This window comes from Epinephelus fuscoguttatus, linkage group LG3, assembly GCF_011397635.1.
Source record: "Epinephelus fuscoguttatus linkage group LG3, E.fuscoguttatus.final_Chr_v1".
Lineage (NCBI taxonomy): Eukaryota > Metazoa > Chordata > Actinopteri > Perciformes > Serranidae > Epinephelus > Epinephelus fuscoguttatus.
Window position 1 is genome coordinate 12,201,993 of NC_064754.1, and position 18,082 is coordinate 12,220,074.

Sequence of the window (18,082 nt, forward strand, 5' to 3'; positions counted from 1 at the left end):
GCCTTAGTTATGTGCCTCTTAAGTGTCGAGGTCCCCATCTTTTTGCTGTCATATACCAGCTCGACGAAGCCGACACACACGTTGTCACCGTGCACGGCCAGTGGCACCGTCCCTCAATTTCTGTTTTTTGATTTTTATCGTGGTATCGAATGAGTATGGAGAATTGTGAGAATTCACTGGTATTGGTATCGACAACTGAAATCCTGGTTAGGCTTGTGCTGGTTTAAACCGAACCGATATATCAAATTATATACCTAATTTTACCACTGGGGGTCGCATTGGAGCTATTTTTCCCAGTGAAAGCCTATTATAGGTGTAATGCGCTTCCAATCCACTAGGTGGCGATAATGCTGTATTAACCTCCAATACACACAAGGTTACACAAGAAGAAGAAGAAGAAGAAGAAGCAGCAGCAGCAGCAGAAGGACACTTCTCTCACAGCAGCAGCAGACAGCTGAGCGGAGCTGCGGAGTCTGCAGTCCGTGGAGCCTCTGAGACAAACTAAACAAAACACTTGCAGGCTCCTCCACTTCATTTAAAAACATACATAAACCTTATTAAGTTGTCATAATGCATGCAAGATAAGTTGAATATAGTCCTTTGACACGCCGCTGATGTGAAAAGCGCCCCCACCCCCCCCCAACCGGTTTATCTGGTTGATGTGAATTAAACTGGGTGGAGCTCTTAAACCAGACCGAACTGGTTAAACCGGAAATCGGCACAAGCCTAATTCTGGTATCGTGACAAGCCTAACATATATAACTGCTGTCCAGTATGTAGCAACTTACAGTAGTGTTGTTATCTGTGACTCACAATTAAAGGGAAACTTTGCTAATTTTCAACCAGCTCTGTGTCATCACAGTGTGTGTAGTGTGTGTAGATGAAGTGTTTGGCTTCCTCTCTGATGTGAGTGCCAACTCCTTACTCCTCACTCCTCGGTCCACTGAATGGAAACAAAAAATGAATCAATGATGCCAATGATCAATAGGAATTTGGTATTTCATACTTACTCATTTTACTCATTTGCTTCAAATTAAGATGCCTGAAAAATAAGCTACCCTAAGTAGTGCACCCTGACATCGACGTTTGCACTTGGGACCTTTGTTGCAGGTCATGCTTAGCTCCTTCCCCTTGTATCCGCCCTCAAAACATCTTTAAAAAGGAAACTTAGACATGTGTGCTGATTTATATTTCTAAAAAGGGACATTTTAGGTATAGGCATGCTAGACCAGAGAGGAGGAAGCCATTTTTGATAATATGACCTTGCATCTGTCTCATTCTTGTGAATACATGTGTGAAATCGCAAATTTGGCACAAACATCCACTTTTAGTCAATGATAAACTTATTAGAATTTGGTAGTGAAAGGTCAAGGTCTCTATGACCTTGCACCCATCTCATTCTCATGAATGCAATATCTCGAAAAGGGAATTTCCTCAAATTTGGCACAAATGTCTACTTGAACTCAGGAATGAAATAATTAGAATTTGGTCACTCACAAAGCATGTTTTCAGCCATAACTCAATGCACTAAGTTTGGCAAAATGCCACACAAATGTCTAATAGGATAAAATGATGGCATTTTATGTTCAAAGAGTTAAAGGTCAGCTTCACTGTGACGTCATTCTGTGAGAGCACTTTTCTGGCCATTACTCAACATCATAACTCAGGAACAGAAGGGGAGACATTTAGTCAAATACTTAATTGGTGACACTTATCTTGGGTGCTCGCCTTAAAACTGTGCTGATGGTATAGACCTTCTGTGCTGCCAGGAGGAAGGTGTGTGTGTGAAGCATCCATGTTGTCACACTGTACAACTTTAATGGTTCCTGGAGGCATACAACCTAGTTTTTTCATTCATTCAAGATGCCTGATCTAAATCCTTAAGAAGTTTCAGTGACAACAAGTTTTGTTTATATTGTAGATACTTTTTGCAGGTGAACTTTACCAGTAAATTGCTGCTGGGACTGGTCTAGTTAAACCTATGTGTGAGAAGTCAAAATTTCAGCCGTGAAAAGGGTGTATTCTCTCTTTTCTCTCAGTTGTATTGTCAGCTTCCATCTCTAGTTCCTCTCACTTAAGACACATGAAAGAGATACAGTGCACAAAAGAAGAATCAAGGAAACACGGTGAGAGGTTCTTTCCTCTCAGGGATCCTCTGAAACAATGTCAGTTGGCGATGATGGCGGCACAGCTGGATCAGCTGTCAGCAACTTGCTGTTTCAGATGGTTGCCTTGTCCTCTCATATGACAAATGAATGTGACATATTTCCCTCTGCCTATTATAAGCCCTTGAAACTGCTTGACAAGCAGCAACATGTGCAGCAAAACTCTTTTGTACACATATCAGTCACACCAATGATGACTTAGTAGTCTGTATATCACATGCTCACATAGCCCATATTTACACCAAATGCTACCAGTCATCACTGACCATGTCAATTAGTGGGATTTACTGAAGCTTTAGAACATTTCAATAGTTTCCTTTGTCTCATACAAATGTCAGTGTGTGAGGATTCCATATGAAAAATACTTAGGGACTAATGCATGTGATGTAAAATGTTTCTTTTCATTACTTACCATTTGTAGCATGTACATGGATTAATAGTATTATGTGGCAGCCACTGGCTAGCAATGTGCAAGACTACTGGCAACACAATACCACATTTTTGAGGGTATTAGAATATATACACCCTGGTATACTATATCGAGATACTGCCCAAGCCTGCTAGGAGTCATTCCTTTGTGCTGCAATAACTCGATCTACACACAGGGTTGTTCAAACTTCAGATCCAATCTAATCCAGTTCTAGTAATATAACTGAATCTAATCTAGTCTACCCTAATTTAGTCTAATCCATTCCTCTCACATCTCTGTAATTCTCCATTTTCAACGACACGTCCACGTCAAACAACGACTGAAAAAGGCATCCTTTTGTGGTAGTATGATATGGCATCAGTTTCTAACGTCGCAGGCTGGCGTCACTTTGAAATGTAGTTTGATAACAACGAAGGGTGGGAATCTCTTAGCACCTCACGATTCAATTCAGTCACAATTCAGAAGGCTGTGATTTGATGATAAAACAACTATTGATGTATCTTGATGCATAAAAAAAATTTGATTTCAATACATGGTTCAGTTTTCTCACTGTGTGGCTACTTGATACTTTCAAAATATAGCATACTGTATTTGAAGTGATCTATAATGAAATATACACGTGAATTTACTTGCGTACCATCTCTTATTTAAGTCCCTTTTCCCTTCACCCTTCCTTCATACCCTAGCTTTTGAACTGCTGGGTACCAGTCATTTTGCATCCATCTGTGGTTACTCATGCTTATCCATTGTTGGATATATGTATATATGGGATATATACATGTCTGCGAAGGGTTCAGTGTTTGCATACTGTAATCCATCCATCCATTTTGATAACCGCTTATCCTCTTGAGGGTCTGATATTGGGCGAGAGACAGGGTATAATCTGGACAGGTCGCCAGACTATGTAAGGGCTGACACATAGAGACAAACAACCATTCACACTCACATTCACACTTATGGACAATTTAGAGTCACCAATGAACCTGCATGTCTTTGGACTGTGGGAGAAAACACACACATGACATGGGGAGAACATACAAACTCCGCAGAGAAGGACTCCCTCCTGGGCATCCTGTAATATTATATCATAATTCATGTTTTGTTGAATAATAAATGGTCTGCAGCCTTTTTACTTGAATAAGTTAACTGCAATAATTAATGAATTAATTAATTTGAAAGCACCTTACAGTCACCTGTGTGTATAATAATAACATGAGCAGAGGTGGACTGCTCCACGGTGGCCGCTGTGTTGCTAATTGTGTTACGTCAGCAGCAGAGCTGTGAACGGCCCCTCTCTCTGTTAGCTGTTAGCTCTCTGTTTTTTCACCACAGAGGTATTTTAAGTTGGTTATTGCCGCAGTGTGTGTTGATCAGCCAGTTAACGTGGTGATGGCTGCACCAATCGTTAAATATTTTGACATGAAATTTAAATAAGTTTGTAACTGCTGCCTTTTTTGAAGATGAATTAGTACAGATTATCTGCCAGCATGTTCGTGCTGCAGACTGTCCGGATGCTACACACTGACCTTGCAGATTATTTACATTTGTGAATGCGATGCATCTAGGAATCTATTTTTCTATTTGTTGGGTCCAACAAACACTGGACTATCACCTTGAAAAGACACAATGCAGCCATAAATCGAGACAGTGTCCCTGAACGTCATCAACAGACACCAGAGAATACCTAGCGTGTCATATGTAGATGTGAAAATCCACTGACCAAGTGGCAATATGTGAAGAGTTGGGGACGAGAACATGTAGCCATTGTCTCTCTGGGTGTTTCTCAAACTGCACCTTACTCTCTGACATACTGAAAAAAAAAGTATAACTTCTTTTCAATTTCTGTAAGTTGTTGCAGATGTTTTCTGTGAGTGTGTGTGTGTGTGTGTGTGTGTGCGCGCATACGAACAGCTGGTTTAACACTTAGATTCTGCAACACAAAAAAGGTTTAAATCAATAGGCAGTTCAAATTTAAATGTGATTGAAACTGACAGCATTTCCATGGCATATGTGTATGTGTGTATGTGTGTGTCAGTGGGCATGTGTGTGCAGGCACGAGTGAACATTTGTGAGTTTGTCTTTGTGTGGATGTGATTACGTACGAACGGATCACAGCCGTCTCAGTATTCAGTACAAGAGGACTCCGAATGTTACGTTATTAAGTTACCTGTTAAGTCTTACTCTAAATAAGAGTTTATGACCGTTTTCACTTTAAGCTAATTTTATGACTATGTGCTCATTGGATTTTGATCTTTGATGCATATGATGACATTTTGGCCTGATACTGGTGCTAAAGAAAAGATGAAAGGGTGAAAACACCATGTAACATCCTCATGGGACCGTGATTTCACCCAAACTTCCTAGAAATCCATCCCTTAGCTTTCTCGTTACATGAGAGATGAGACGGAGGAAGAACTATTTCCAGCCTCCATGATCACCTAAGACTGATGGCTTGTGTCCATGTGAGTCACTAACTGTTTACTGTTGTAAGACATTTAAAGTCTAAAGCTGTTTCGTGCTGTAAACATTTCCTGCGGCAGTGAATGACATCAGTGGGTGTTGTTGTTCGACATGGCATGCAGCAGTTACACATTGGTGATCTCGGTGTAAACTGTCTGTGTGTGTGTTTGTGAGTGTGTTTGTGTGTCAGGACAGACACAAAATCAAACACTTGATTGGTAAACAAACACACAGCCATGATGAATTTTTAACCCTAACACACACACACACACACACACACACACACACACACACACACACACACACACACACACGCACAGTAAGGGAAACACAAACCACTGACTACTGGGGGGACCACCAAGCGAGTGGTTTGTTTATCAAAGAAAAGCCGTGGTTACTGTCTTCTCATGATTATGCAACACACACACACACACACACACACACACACACCTCCTTGTAATCATATCTGTCAGACCATAAAGATTTTAAAAATGTTTTAAAATGTGTGTTGCCTGGATGTGAGAACAAGGAGATGTAAACTGGTGGCCTCATAGGTTTATAAATGTAAGGTCACCAGTATGAAACCACAGACCAGTTCACAAAATGGGGGTTGGGGAACTATAGCAGTGAAGCTGTTTACCTTCCAGATGAGGACATGCAAAAATTCAGAAAGTCAGCAACAACAGTTGTCTATTTACACTTCAAGCAAACACATTTCATTTGGAGTCATGTCACTGTTTTCCACACATTCATTTATTTGTGGTGGCCTACCATGATATCAGCATTCACCGCCACATATTGCTTTTCTATTTTTGGAGCAGGACAATTAAGTCATAGCACTTGGACAGCAGAATGTACTCTGGGCACAGATGGAACAGCAGAGCACCAGAGGCAGTGACATTAAAACCTAACTGCTCACTAATTTCTGTGAAAGAGAACACTATTTCTTACAACAGCACTCTCAATTCAGTGTTGTCTATCGTTTTTTCCAACTTACTTTAGATGAAGCTGCGTTCCCATGGAAACTGCACATGCTGCAGCTCCAGCCAAGTTGTCGAAATCTGATGCTTGGACAGTGACTTCCGGCGTTCTTTAACACATCATACACTGCCGGTTGATGTTATAGTTTGGGTGACATCAGCTGCATCAGGGGGAAACATGGCAGGACACGGATGAAGGTTAAGGAGGCAAAAGTCCGAGTAGGGTGGGCAGGAGGGGTGATGGATGGGTCCAACAAACACCGACTTTCACCCAAGATAGCGGTGTTCCCCAAGATTATAAAGCCAAACCCTGTTCTTTTTTTCTTTAAGCCAGCCATGCTTTTGTTGTTGAAGGAAAAAAAAACATAATTTGGCAGTGCTGTACTGACGGAGTGTGTTTATTTCGAAACAGACATATTGTAAACAGTAAATTTCCTGTGAAAATGGAAGTGTATTTTAAAGAAAACAATGCATTTAACAGGCAGAACTTGACACGGTGTCCCAGAATGTCAACAACCAATGCACCCAGGGTACCTTTCACATCATATCTGGACATGGAAGATCCATGACCAAACATAGATATAAATGTGGCGAGATCGGAGTGAGAATGTGTTGGTGTGTAACCTGTGTAACAGCAGCAACAGAAAGTTTGCTTTCACTCACCTCTGCAGCAGCTGCTCCTCTAATCCATCGATTGGATCAGCTCAAATTGATCTGACTACAGACTGATCAACTAATCAGTTCTCCACCCTGCGACTCAAACACAACAAACTGCTGCTGAGGGAAAAAAGGTCTTACAATTATGTATTTCCGATAAGCAGGCTATTTCACTTTACAAATTTTGTTGTGACACTAAAATTTTAAACTTTGATAAAGTACTATCTTAAAAAAGCTATACTCGATAACACTGCAAAAGAAAAAAAAAAAAAGTCATGGGCACACAGAATAGGATTTTCTTTTTTCTTTATAAATTAACAACCAGCACATCATACTGGTACAGAAAGAGTCACCGAACACACCTCTAGACAAGTGGTATAGATTTGGTACTTCAAATACTATTGAATCATAATGTTGTATGTAGTTTTGAAAAAGTGTTGAAGTATTGATACTTTCAACAACCTTGCTAATTACTTTGTCTGCTTTGGACAAGCTAGTACATAATATAACCCTAATCTAATCTAATATAATCTAATATAATATAATATAATATAATATGTCAAATAAAAGTCTTTGGTATCAACAAGAACATGTTATCATTATGTCTCAAAGGAACTAAAGTGCTACTTACAGTAACAACACCAGTGTACAGAGCCATAGATGGCTGTGAGCTGCATATAAAACATTATATGTATTCTATTACAGTGTCCTAAATGGTTAATATAAGGTCTTAAGAGCCATGTGGGATTTCCTTTCTTTGATGTGCTGCGTGTTTGAGTATCTGACAGGTCTTTTCCACATCTGCTGCCTCTAAATGTTTTACCATCTGTGTTCAGAGCTCTACTCTCGCAGTGTTTTGCTGGCCCTGCTTCCTCTCTTGGAAAAAAAAAATCTGTTCAGTGGCTGTTGTGTTAGTTCTCAATTTTGCTGCTAAAATGTGTATGTTATCTTACTTTTAAATATTTTTCTGCATGTGTTGTTAGTGTAGGCGTGGTCCCTAATCAGGAAACAGATTGATAGATGTGTGACAGTTTCAGCTGTTGTTCCTTATTGCCCAAAACTCTTTTTTTTGTGAGTCCTTTAGTCACAGTTTTTACAAACAAATGAAGAAACCTGCAAATGTCTCAGAGAAATAAACAAAAATTTTCTTGATAGGAGTGCATCAGTCTGACTTTTCCTCCCGATTTCATGATACTGTCACTTATTATAGTAGAAAACTGTCAAAAACAGAGGAACTTGCAAGGAAACAATGGGCAATATGAGTCATTGAGGTCTATGTTTTTTTCGAACATAGGAGTTTGACAAAAAACACGAATTAACTCAAGGTTCATTTACAGCACTCATTTTTCCCAGAGATTTTCATATCTGATGAACTTTATCAGCAGATGGAAAATACAAGGTTGCACATAATGGAGCAACTTTCAAACTTATGAAAAAGAGAGTGAGATGCAGTTCAAAGTGCTAAAAGTGCTTTTGCCGTGCAAAAAAGTTAACATTTGCACAATTTCGACAAAATTAGCTTTAAATTCTGAAACTTATGAACTTAAGATAGATGTTTCAACAGTGTAGATTGACCAGATGCAACAAGATAAACAAGGTTTCTGTAGGACTTTGAGTGCATCTAGGCCTCAACATGCATCTGGACATTTAAGACACTCTGAAGACAGTAAGCATAAATAATAGTCAGCACCAATATACAGTACCTTTTCATTTTCAGACAGCCAAACAGTTCAGTTTAGATTTGTGAGCAGCAGTCTTCTAAAAACTAGACAGAAGAGAGGCAAAACTCTTTGGATGTAAATTCTGGGTCTTTTCCCAGAGTCTTACAGTAAGATAAAGTCTTTGTGGATAAAAGCTCTGTCAGACTTCAGACATAGAGTCCCCAGACAGTGGATGAGTGTCAGCCGCTGACATCATGCAGTAGAAGGTCACTCTCTGGTTTCAAGCTTTGAGGAGTGTCATCATCACAAATATAAGCTGAGCTGTCTGACGTGTGCAGCTGTCTGACAGCTGTCTCACTTTTCATCTGGCACTTCAGTGTCTGCAGCCCATTGCTGTCTGCTGTTTTTTCCAGCTTGTCGTCTGCAACCTGCTCTAGGTCTAATGTTTAAATGTCCAAGGATGCTGTCACATCTTAACAGTTTGGTGTGGTTTAAATGAACTCTGGTGTGTTTGCCTGTTTGGTTGGTTGGTTTGGTTTGTTTAAGCTTGTGTTAAAGCTGTCATTATCTGTTCTTTGTTTTAGATTACAAAGGTTCATTACACTGCAGCATGACTTGCTGTCTGTCACCTGAATTTGATTTCCCTCTGGGGGACCATGTAGCACTGATGATGCAGGACGATATCACCAAAACTGTCCATTGAATGAGTTACCTGTCAGTTTATATGACTCTACAATTATGTCTCTTGGATCGTCTTGTTCAGTTTTACTTTGCAGAATTTCGAATCTTTAATACAGTGATGGAAAAATGAGATGAAATGAGACAAATGAGAATGAGATGAGGATACCCTTGGTGGTGAGGGGAAGGGTTCTAACTCTGTGCATCTCGGGCCCTCTGTGCTATTGTCCAAAGTTTCTTGGCCGACCAACCTGGCACTTACGGTCCTGCTCATGAGGAGTATGGTTATGGTGGACTGGAGAAGCAAAGAGGGCCCAGCTGAGGCAGCAGAATTGTAGGAGGCTGTCTACTTGATCTTCTAGGTGCTCTGTCCAACCATTCATCAGCTCCTGCTCGAAGGACCATATGAATATTCTCTATTATGGACTGTATGAGGGTTCCACTGATTACTAGGAACTGGGTTTAACACTATGGGTGTGCAATCAGGCGGTATGACAGTGGTTTCCCACTGGTCCAGCCACGGGGTCCAGATTTCTCCTTAGTCATTAGTTCAATGTCCACACAGTTAAATACATTCAGTGTCATACTTGTGGTTGGCCATGTCATCAAGCTATTTTGCTGTCTCTATCAAGGAGCTGTCCATTAGTTAATTACTGTACAGCAGGAAACGACACTTAAAAAAAACCTCTGTGCTGGAAATTCAGTGTGCCTAAAAATAAAGTGTAATTTTGACAAACTTGACACATTTGCAAGTCAATTGTGATCCATTCAGAATGGACCCGGGACCCACTTTTGGAACGCAACCCACCAGTTGGGAACCCCTGCACTATGGGACATCTAAAAGTCCACATCAGTTGTGATTAATTGCAGCAGCATTGTTTGGTGCCAGACGCCCTTGCTATACTTCCTGCCTACTACTACAATAAATCACAACTGAAGTGGACTCTTCTGTCTCTCCTTGTGCTCAACCACACAACTTAAGTGTTATTGTTAGGGTTAATATGTGTTAGTGTTCATATTTTACAGTGTGTGTGATGTCTATATGCGGTTGCAAAAGATCTGTCCTCCAATTTCTATATCTATATATAAGACTTTTTGAAAGTAATCATTAGAGTGATATGTGTACAGTGAGAAAGCTGTAACATGACAACGGTTACAGATCAAACCTCTGAGAGAATGACTTTATGGGTAAATCAACAGGCTAATAAATTCTGGCAATACTGGGAAAAGTGAGTTGTGTTTGTGAACTCTAAGATTTCATCAGCATAATGTTTGTATGACTGCATATGTGACCAACTGTTTGTTCTAGTATGTTTTTGTTGCGTTTTTGCTCTTAAAAGTAAAGTGTATAAGAAAGAAAGTGATCTGTTAAAGTTGAAGCTCTTACCTTGATGTGCCATGTAATTTCAATTTCATATGAGGTTATATGGAGTCTGATCCAGCTGATGACATGTATGGAGATCTTTCCTCCCTCCTGCTTCTCTCTTTCTTGGTATTGCCCCGTTAAACACACGTCATCTGGATATGTATATTCTAGTTGAATGTTATTAAAATCCAAGCCAAGATGGTCTGTCTTTGCACTGAGTGTAATCCCAGACATGCACACACACACACATGCAAACAGAGAGGGAGAGAGGGAAAGAGACAGGCAGCACTGAGCGTAATACTCAGAAACAAATAACTTAATACTCTATCACAGCAAAAGCGATTGCCTTTATTGATCATATTACTCATATTCTCTTTTCCTTTGCTCTTTAGAAAATGATCAGAAAAACAAAGTGCCACAAGCTTGTGTTAGCGCACCTTTGCTATACTTTTTTAGCAGGCATGCCAACAGTAGGGTGTGTGTGTTCATACCAGACTGTTCTACCCTGAAACTTTAAGCCATGGCTCATTTGCAACATGCCCTGATCGCATCACCCAGATGTGCAGATCACCAGGACAAGGAAAAATCAAATCGGTGCCCAACTCCTTATTACCGCTGCTTTTAAGGAGCCTTAAGGTGCAAAAACAAAACAGAACAGAATAAAAATGAATACTGAAGCAACTGGCATTTACATTGACATATAACCAATGTGGAACTAATCATAACACTCCTAATGCTCAAGTTTTGATTTTTAATGTTCTATTTATTTTGTATTTCCAATTTCATTTCAGTTCCGTTGTTACCTTTTTAGAAAGTGTTTGTTCATTGTTTGTACAGCGTAATACATTCATTCATTCATTCATCTTCTAACCGCTTCATCCTCTTGAGGGTTGCGGGGGGGCTGGAGCCTATCCCAGCTGACATCGGGCGAGATGCAGGGTACACCCTGGACAGGTCGCCAGACTATCACAGGGCTGACACATAGAGACAGACAACCATTCACACTCACATTTACACCTACGGACAATTTAGAGTCACCAATTAACCTAGTCCCCAATCTGCATGTCTTTGGACTGTGGGAGGAAGCCGGAGTGCCCGGAGAGAACCCACGCTGACACGGGGAGAACATGCAAACTCCGCACAGAGAGGCTCCCACACCCGGGATCGAACCGGCAACCCTCTTGCTGTGAGGCGACAGTGCTAACCACCACACCACCGTGCCGCCCCAGCGTAATACACATATTTGAAATTTTACTTAATTTTATAAAGAAAATAGTCTATCAAAGTTGCCAGTAGGCAAAATGCCAGCTTAGATTACAGCAGGAGGATTGTGTCTGTCTTTCTGTTCCAAATGAATGAAAAGAACCAAAATTGCACCAAACTGTGACTTCCAAACCTGGGTATGAACCAAATTCTGATTTTTATGTACAGTTTTTCAGACAACTAGAAAGGCAAGTCATTTTACAAAACAGAAAAATTATGTTTCAAAAATGTATTATAGTGATGTAAGTGCTGGATAAGCTATCTGTAAAGTAACTAGAGACAACTGGATCTGTTGGAATAGGAATATGTTATGCAGGGCTGGAAATTAAGAAATGCAATAGTGCTCCTGATTTTTCTTTTAAGTTCTTATCATATTTCATTTTGATTTGTCATTTTTTTTAATGATTAAGTAGCCCTACTTGTTGGTTCTGTTCCCCTGGCTCTTTGCTTTCATATTCCACGCAGTTATTAAACAATATGTTGTGTCCCCTGACAAATTCAAGTTACAGAGCATCAGTCATGATCAATAACTAGAGCCCTCTGTCTGTCTCACTTGGTCTTGCTCTTTTTTGTACAAGAAGGATTTCAGTTCACTTCAGTCTTTTTGCTTCATCTGTCTGTCATTGTTTGGATGGATTGGGTTTTATCCCACTCAGTGAACTATGTTTTTCTGCTAATAAATATTGGTTCTAGCTATACAGACATTTTGAATATGCTCCACGGACTGATGTCAAGGTTCAAGTCATCCAGAACATTGTTTACATGGTTTACTGGAATGAAAAATAAATAGCTGCCCTTTGAGTTTGGATATTTATCCAAAAATGTCCACTCTGCTCTTGGAAATTGCAGCAATTTAGCACATGCACAGTCTAAAGTTAACGGGCTGCAACATGTTAAAGCACCAACAGGGGAGCTTTAATATGCTGCCAACCGTATAAAATGTTGTGATTAGTCTGGCAGTCTCAGCAGTGTTGACGTTCCAAAACAGTTTCAAACCTTTAAATAACCAGGAAACATCAAGGCAGGAAGGACCAAAATGGTGAATGTGGTCACTCCATTTGTAAAGTGCTGATAAACCTGATCTCATGTCAGTTTATGGAGTCCCAAGTTAGCCTTGTAATGCCTGGTCTGGTCTTTAAAGCAGGAAGTTGTAGTTCCTCTTTCAGGTGACAGCACAGTCCTATTTAGAGTTGCTGCATTCTCAATTGTTTGTTTCGGCTTCTTTGAGCCGAAGTGACGGCAGAGAAAGGCCTTTTTCCCACGTGAAGGGACAGTGTGTGTGTGTGTGTGTGTGTGTATACATGGATTTGTGTGTGAAAACACTACTCTAATCACACAAGCAGAAACACACAGAATCAGGGGAAATGGAGACAGGACATGCACACACACATACACACACAAAGAGGAAACCTGGACAGGACGCATTCATGTAAAAAAAGTAGGTGCAGACAGATGCGCATACACAAAACATGCATATGCATATAGAAACACATAAATACGTTTCTTGTAGGACATTGTGTGTGTGTGTGTGTGTGAGAGAGCGTGCATGTCTGTGTTATCTTTGCGGTGACTGTAAACAGCCTAACAGAGGCACTAAAATACAATGGACTGCTTCACTTTGTCTGTTTGACTGGCCTCTAATGCAAACGCCAGTCAGTGTGTGTGTTTGTGTGTGTTTGTGTCTCTGTCTATGTGTGGGAGAGAGACGGCCTTGCTTGCAGCGAACAGTCATATTGTTTGTTCGGAGTGATTGTGTGGATGTTAAATTGCTGTTTATCATAAACAGTACAATGGCATTTATCTAATTGCATTGAAGGACAGGAAGTGAGATAACATTCACATACACTGCTCATACATTTGTCTCAGAAGAAGAATTACATGAATTGTGAGCCACGTCTAAACACTGAACAGTAATGCAGCCAGTAAATGTCCTCTGTCTGCCAAATGAATGATTATCTTACACTCATTAACACAGACTAAATGTAAACGTACATGTTACCATGGTTGCAAACTAATCGGCATACATATGCACCCTGCTTATACATATCACTTATCATAAGATCACTACTTTATTAAAGTACTAAGGGAGGGAGGAGCCAAACTATGCAGAATCTTATAAACAAAACAAGCATCTGTAAATTTAATAGGATTGTTCCAGCTCAGTAAAGTATGCTTTTTGAAGCAGTAACAGTGGTAATGTGAGTGTGGCTTCCTGTCAAGCTTCTTAAGAGCCTGGTGGTATAGTACTCAGGTTTGAGTGTTGAACAGGAGGCTTGTGCCCAGCCAGTCAGATAACAAATGCAACATGATCATGGCATTGAAATTAATGTTGCTGCCCCAGTAGTTTGACATTAGAATCAAGTGTTACAACAAGATATTTGCAGTCATACATCAGGTGTAAAATTATCCATTGACTTCTCAGTGATGGACATACAAACTCTTTTCTTTATTTTTAGGAGCCACTGTGTGACATAGGCCATCACTGCCATGAGTTTAGATGCAGCTTGCTGTTTGGTCATTGCATGTTCATAAATGACAGTGTCATCTGCGTACATTTGAATCTCAGACTCATTGCATACATTGGGAAGATCATTTATGAAAAGGCTAAACAACCGGGGCCCCAGAATTGATCCCTGTGGTACACCAATTTCACAGCCAAGTGCTGATGACAGTTCATTGTTTATTGAGACCCTCTGTGACCCATCTGTGACGTGGTGTGACAACATGCTGTAATGTCAATGCTTTGCGGTGAGAACAAAAAGCAGGAGGCTAACTGAGTGTGGATGAGAAAACGGTTGAGAAGACAAGAACAACAGGTGACATTTTAATGTTAACCTCAAGGGCTAGAATGTTTACAGTTGCTTGGCAACACCATCAGCTGCTCGGTACCGACGTAATCATAACCGTTGTTATCTAGATTTTGGGGTGGCCACAGTTTGGGAGACCATTGGTCCCAGACCACAATTTTATCTGATTGTCGGGAGAGGTGAATCAGAAATACATTTGCCCAAAACTCCTGTAGTCTGATACTAGCTGGGAGGTGGTTGTAGTGAAGGAGAAGAAGACACTGGAGCTGAAACTGAGTGGAAAGGGTTATCAGGTACTTACAGTAGGAGTGCACCCGGGGGGCCCCGACAAAGACGACAGCAAGCCCGAGGGTTTGGTGAAGCTGGTGGTTTAGGTTCGCGCTCTGACAGCACTCTGTCCACTCTGTGAGCAGGAGGCGGAATAAGGGAGAGATTAGGATATGGAGCTCAGTGAGTGGGATGTCATCATGGCCTATACTGTGTAGGTCATAGAGGGGAAGAGTTAGCCTTTTGTAACCTTTGACTACAGATGGAGGGACAGGGATGCCAGCTGGGAGCTGCTGCATATGAGGACATAGGCTGTTGGCTACCAGGAGTAGATCCTCAGTCAGTACTTGACTATTCATTGTAATGATAAAGAGTAACAGCAGTATTCTTAGTGAGGGTGTTTCTTGTCTCTTTCAGGAATCTTCACCAAAGCCAGATATGGAGCAGAAGTTGCGTTCAGCATCCAGTGTGGATGAACTGATGAGTCTTATCTATCCTTCATACTGGGCCGCTCTGAAGTGCAGATCCAAACTTTCTGCTGCTGCGTCCTCAGCCTCCAAACACTCTCAGCGGCCACAGCCTCGCCGACTGAGGCCGCTGGCTGATACAGAAGAGCCAACATTCGCTGCTGCCTACCTCAACTTGGATGCCCTGAAAAGTATGTTTTTACTTTCTTTTAATATATTTTTGAGACTTGCAAAAATAGAAATTGGGTCATAACATCATCACACTGAATGGAAAAAGAAAACTTTACCAAGTACATTTATGTTTATTTAAATCAAACTGGACAGTGGAGTTACAAAGTGTACGTGAGAGGATATTTTTGGTATTTTTGTAGCTCCACATGCAGGGAATTACACGGAAACATGGTATATTAGGAAGAATCCATTTATATTACATACATATGCATGGCTATGGTGGTGGTCTGACTTTCTGTGTGTGTGCAGGTATAGAGTCGGAATGGAGGAAGACTCAGTGCATGCCCAGGGAAGTGTGTGTCGACGTGGGCAGGGAGTTTGGGGCTCCCACCAACATCTTCTATAAACCACCCTGTGTGTCCGTCTACAGATGTGGAGGATGCTGCCACTCTGAAGACAAACAATGCAGGAACATCTCCACTGGTTACGTCAGCAAAACTGTAAGCACAATTTTCTTTAATTTCTCTCTGTTTTATTTTGTGATGGGGAAAAATTGGAGTCACAGAATTTCAGAAGAATGTCTAATGCATGGCTCAAAGCTGTACTGCTGGAGCACAAGGCACAACATGTTGCACACTGAAAATGTTAAATCTGAACATATGGATCCAATATTTTTAAGTTTTGAATAAAACTTGACAGACCTATTTCAAATACCATGCCAGGAGTGCCAGATGAAATATCAGGTAATAGTAAAATTAACTTGGATTCATCCTCTGGGGATGCTGAATGTCTGTACCAAATCTGATGGGAATCCATCCAATAGTTGTGAAAAATGTTCACACTAGACCAACGGAAGGCAACCTGCAGCTCTTGAGCTGCATGCAGCTCTTTAGCCCTTCTCCAGTGGCTCTATGTGGCTTTGACTAAAAATATGGAAATGAATAACATAACATTTTCATTTATCATTGCTGTAGGTCAAAGTGATTCTTATATTTTCCAGTTGTAAAAATGTGTAGCCCATACACTCAAGACATTCTGTCAGCTAAAATGTTCATCAATAGCCTGGCACTTCTTCTTAAATTTTGGTGAACCTCAATAATGGGGCTAGTTTCAAGTCTCCCTAGCAAGGCAAATTACAGATTCTGAAAATTTTCAGAGGAAAATCAAGAATTTTATAGTGCTCGGGCAGATTTGTTTGCTTTCACCACCAAAACTGAAATGTTAAAAGTACCAAATAATCCTAAATAGTCCACTGGGGAGAAACAACGTTGTGGCAAAACTTATTAATGAATGTTTATTTAGAACTATTGGTAATGATGACTACTATGGTAAAGACTTATTAGACTGTGTGACCTTTATTATAAGGAAGAAATATGTATTGCAGCTCCAGGCAGATAAAAGAAAAGGCCAAAATGGCTCTTTTGATATTAAATGTTGCTGACCCCTGCACTAGACCAAAGTGTAAGACCAACAGGCCATCAGACATCTACTCACAGTACAAATGAAACAAAACAAAGTAGGCTGTAAAATTTTGTATAAAAATAGTTCATGACAACAACTTACTTTACAGTGTTACATGTCAGTTGGTTAACTGAGCAGATTCAGGAGCCCTAGAATACCCTGGAGCATGAGTGTGTGTGTGTGTGTGTGTGTGTGTGTGTGTGTGTGTGTGTGTGTGTGTGTGTGCCTAGTGGTCTCCAGAGTACAACTGTGGTTAAAAAGGAGTTACTAGCATGCGGTCTGCCTTTTAATTGACTTGTGATGTGGTCTAACCAGAGGAAAAGTGTGTGTGTGTGTGTGTGTGTGTGTGTGTGGTCAGATTGAGTTTTACAGCATGTTTTCTCTCTCAGTTAGGGGCTCTTCCTGAGGCTGCCTTGTTCAGTGTGGGGCCATAAATCACTTCTGAAGTATAATTTGACCGAGCTTGTTTGAACTGGCCCTAAAGTTGCTTTATGTGTCACTGTAAAATAATAAATCAATTATAAGTTAATTTTGAGATTTTAATATAGTTTCGATATAACAATTGGACCATTACTGAGAACACTTTATGGAGTTGATTTTATGATGATCTACTAGATTGCATCAGCACAAAGTGAGTTGGCTTAAAAAGTAAGAACAACTGGCCAAATCCAAAAGTTAAACTTGTGCACAACCAAAAGACAAAATTGAATTGGCAGGAGAAATATATTCAACTTGTTCATGCTCCCCAGTAAATGAATTTGCTCCATTATGAGCACTTCACAAGCTGTTGTTTAGTGCCACAAGTGGGGCTTTCCTAAAATGCTTTTGACTATATTGGAAGATATGGAATGTTTGTATCCAGTGGCATTTTTAGGTGAAAAAATGGTGGCACAACATTAAGAGGAGTATTAGTCTTCTTGAGTTCTCTCTTGAGTTGTTCTTCAGTTTAAAATAGTGCTAAAGAAGAAAATCCACATTGTTCATGGTGACTGCAGTTGCTAGAAGGCGCAGACCTATCCAGGCACCTCTCTTAGCTATGTTAAATTTATGCTCTTTACATGTATTCTTACAGGTATGAGTTGCACTTTTTGTGAATAATATTGGACAGTGATACTGTATGACTATGAGTCTTCAGGATAGGGAAGGGGTCATCTTACTACTTTGTAAACTCTTCTCTTACCCCATGATAGCTCTACCGGCTTTCTGGAAGAGCGTCCATGTGGCCATCTTGCTGAGGTTAAAGTATGCA

The 18,082-nt window shown here is 40.4% G+C and overlaps 1 protein-coding gene across 1 annotated transcript in view; it reads left to right on the forward strand.

Moving 5' to 3' along the window:
• The window catches only part of vegfc (vascular endothelial growth factor c), a 69,838-nt gene that overhangs the window by 14,351 nt on the left and 37,405 nt on the right, over positions 1-18,082 (forward strand). Inside the window, exons 2-3 of the mRNA XM_049572054.1 lie at positions 15,152-15,392; positions 15,682-15,872. Coding sequence (XP_049428011.1) covers positions 15,152-15,392; positions 15,682-15,872 — 432 coding nt within the window. The remainder of the gene's footprint in view (positions 1-15,151; positions 15,393-15,681; positions 15,873-18,082) is intronic.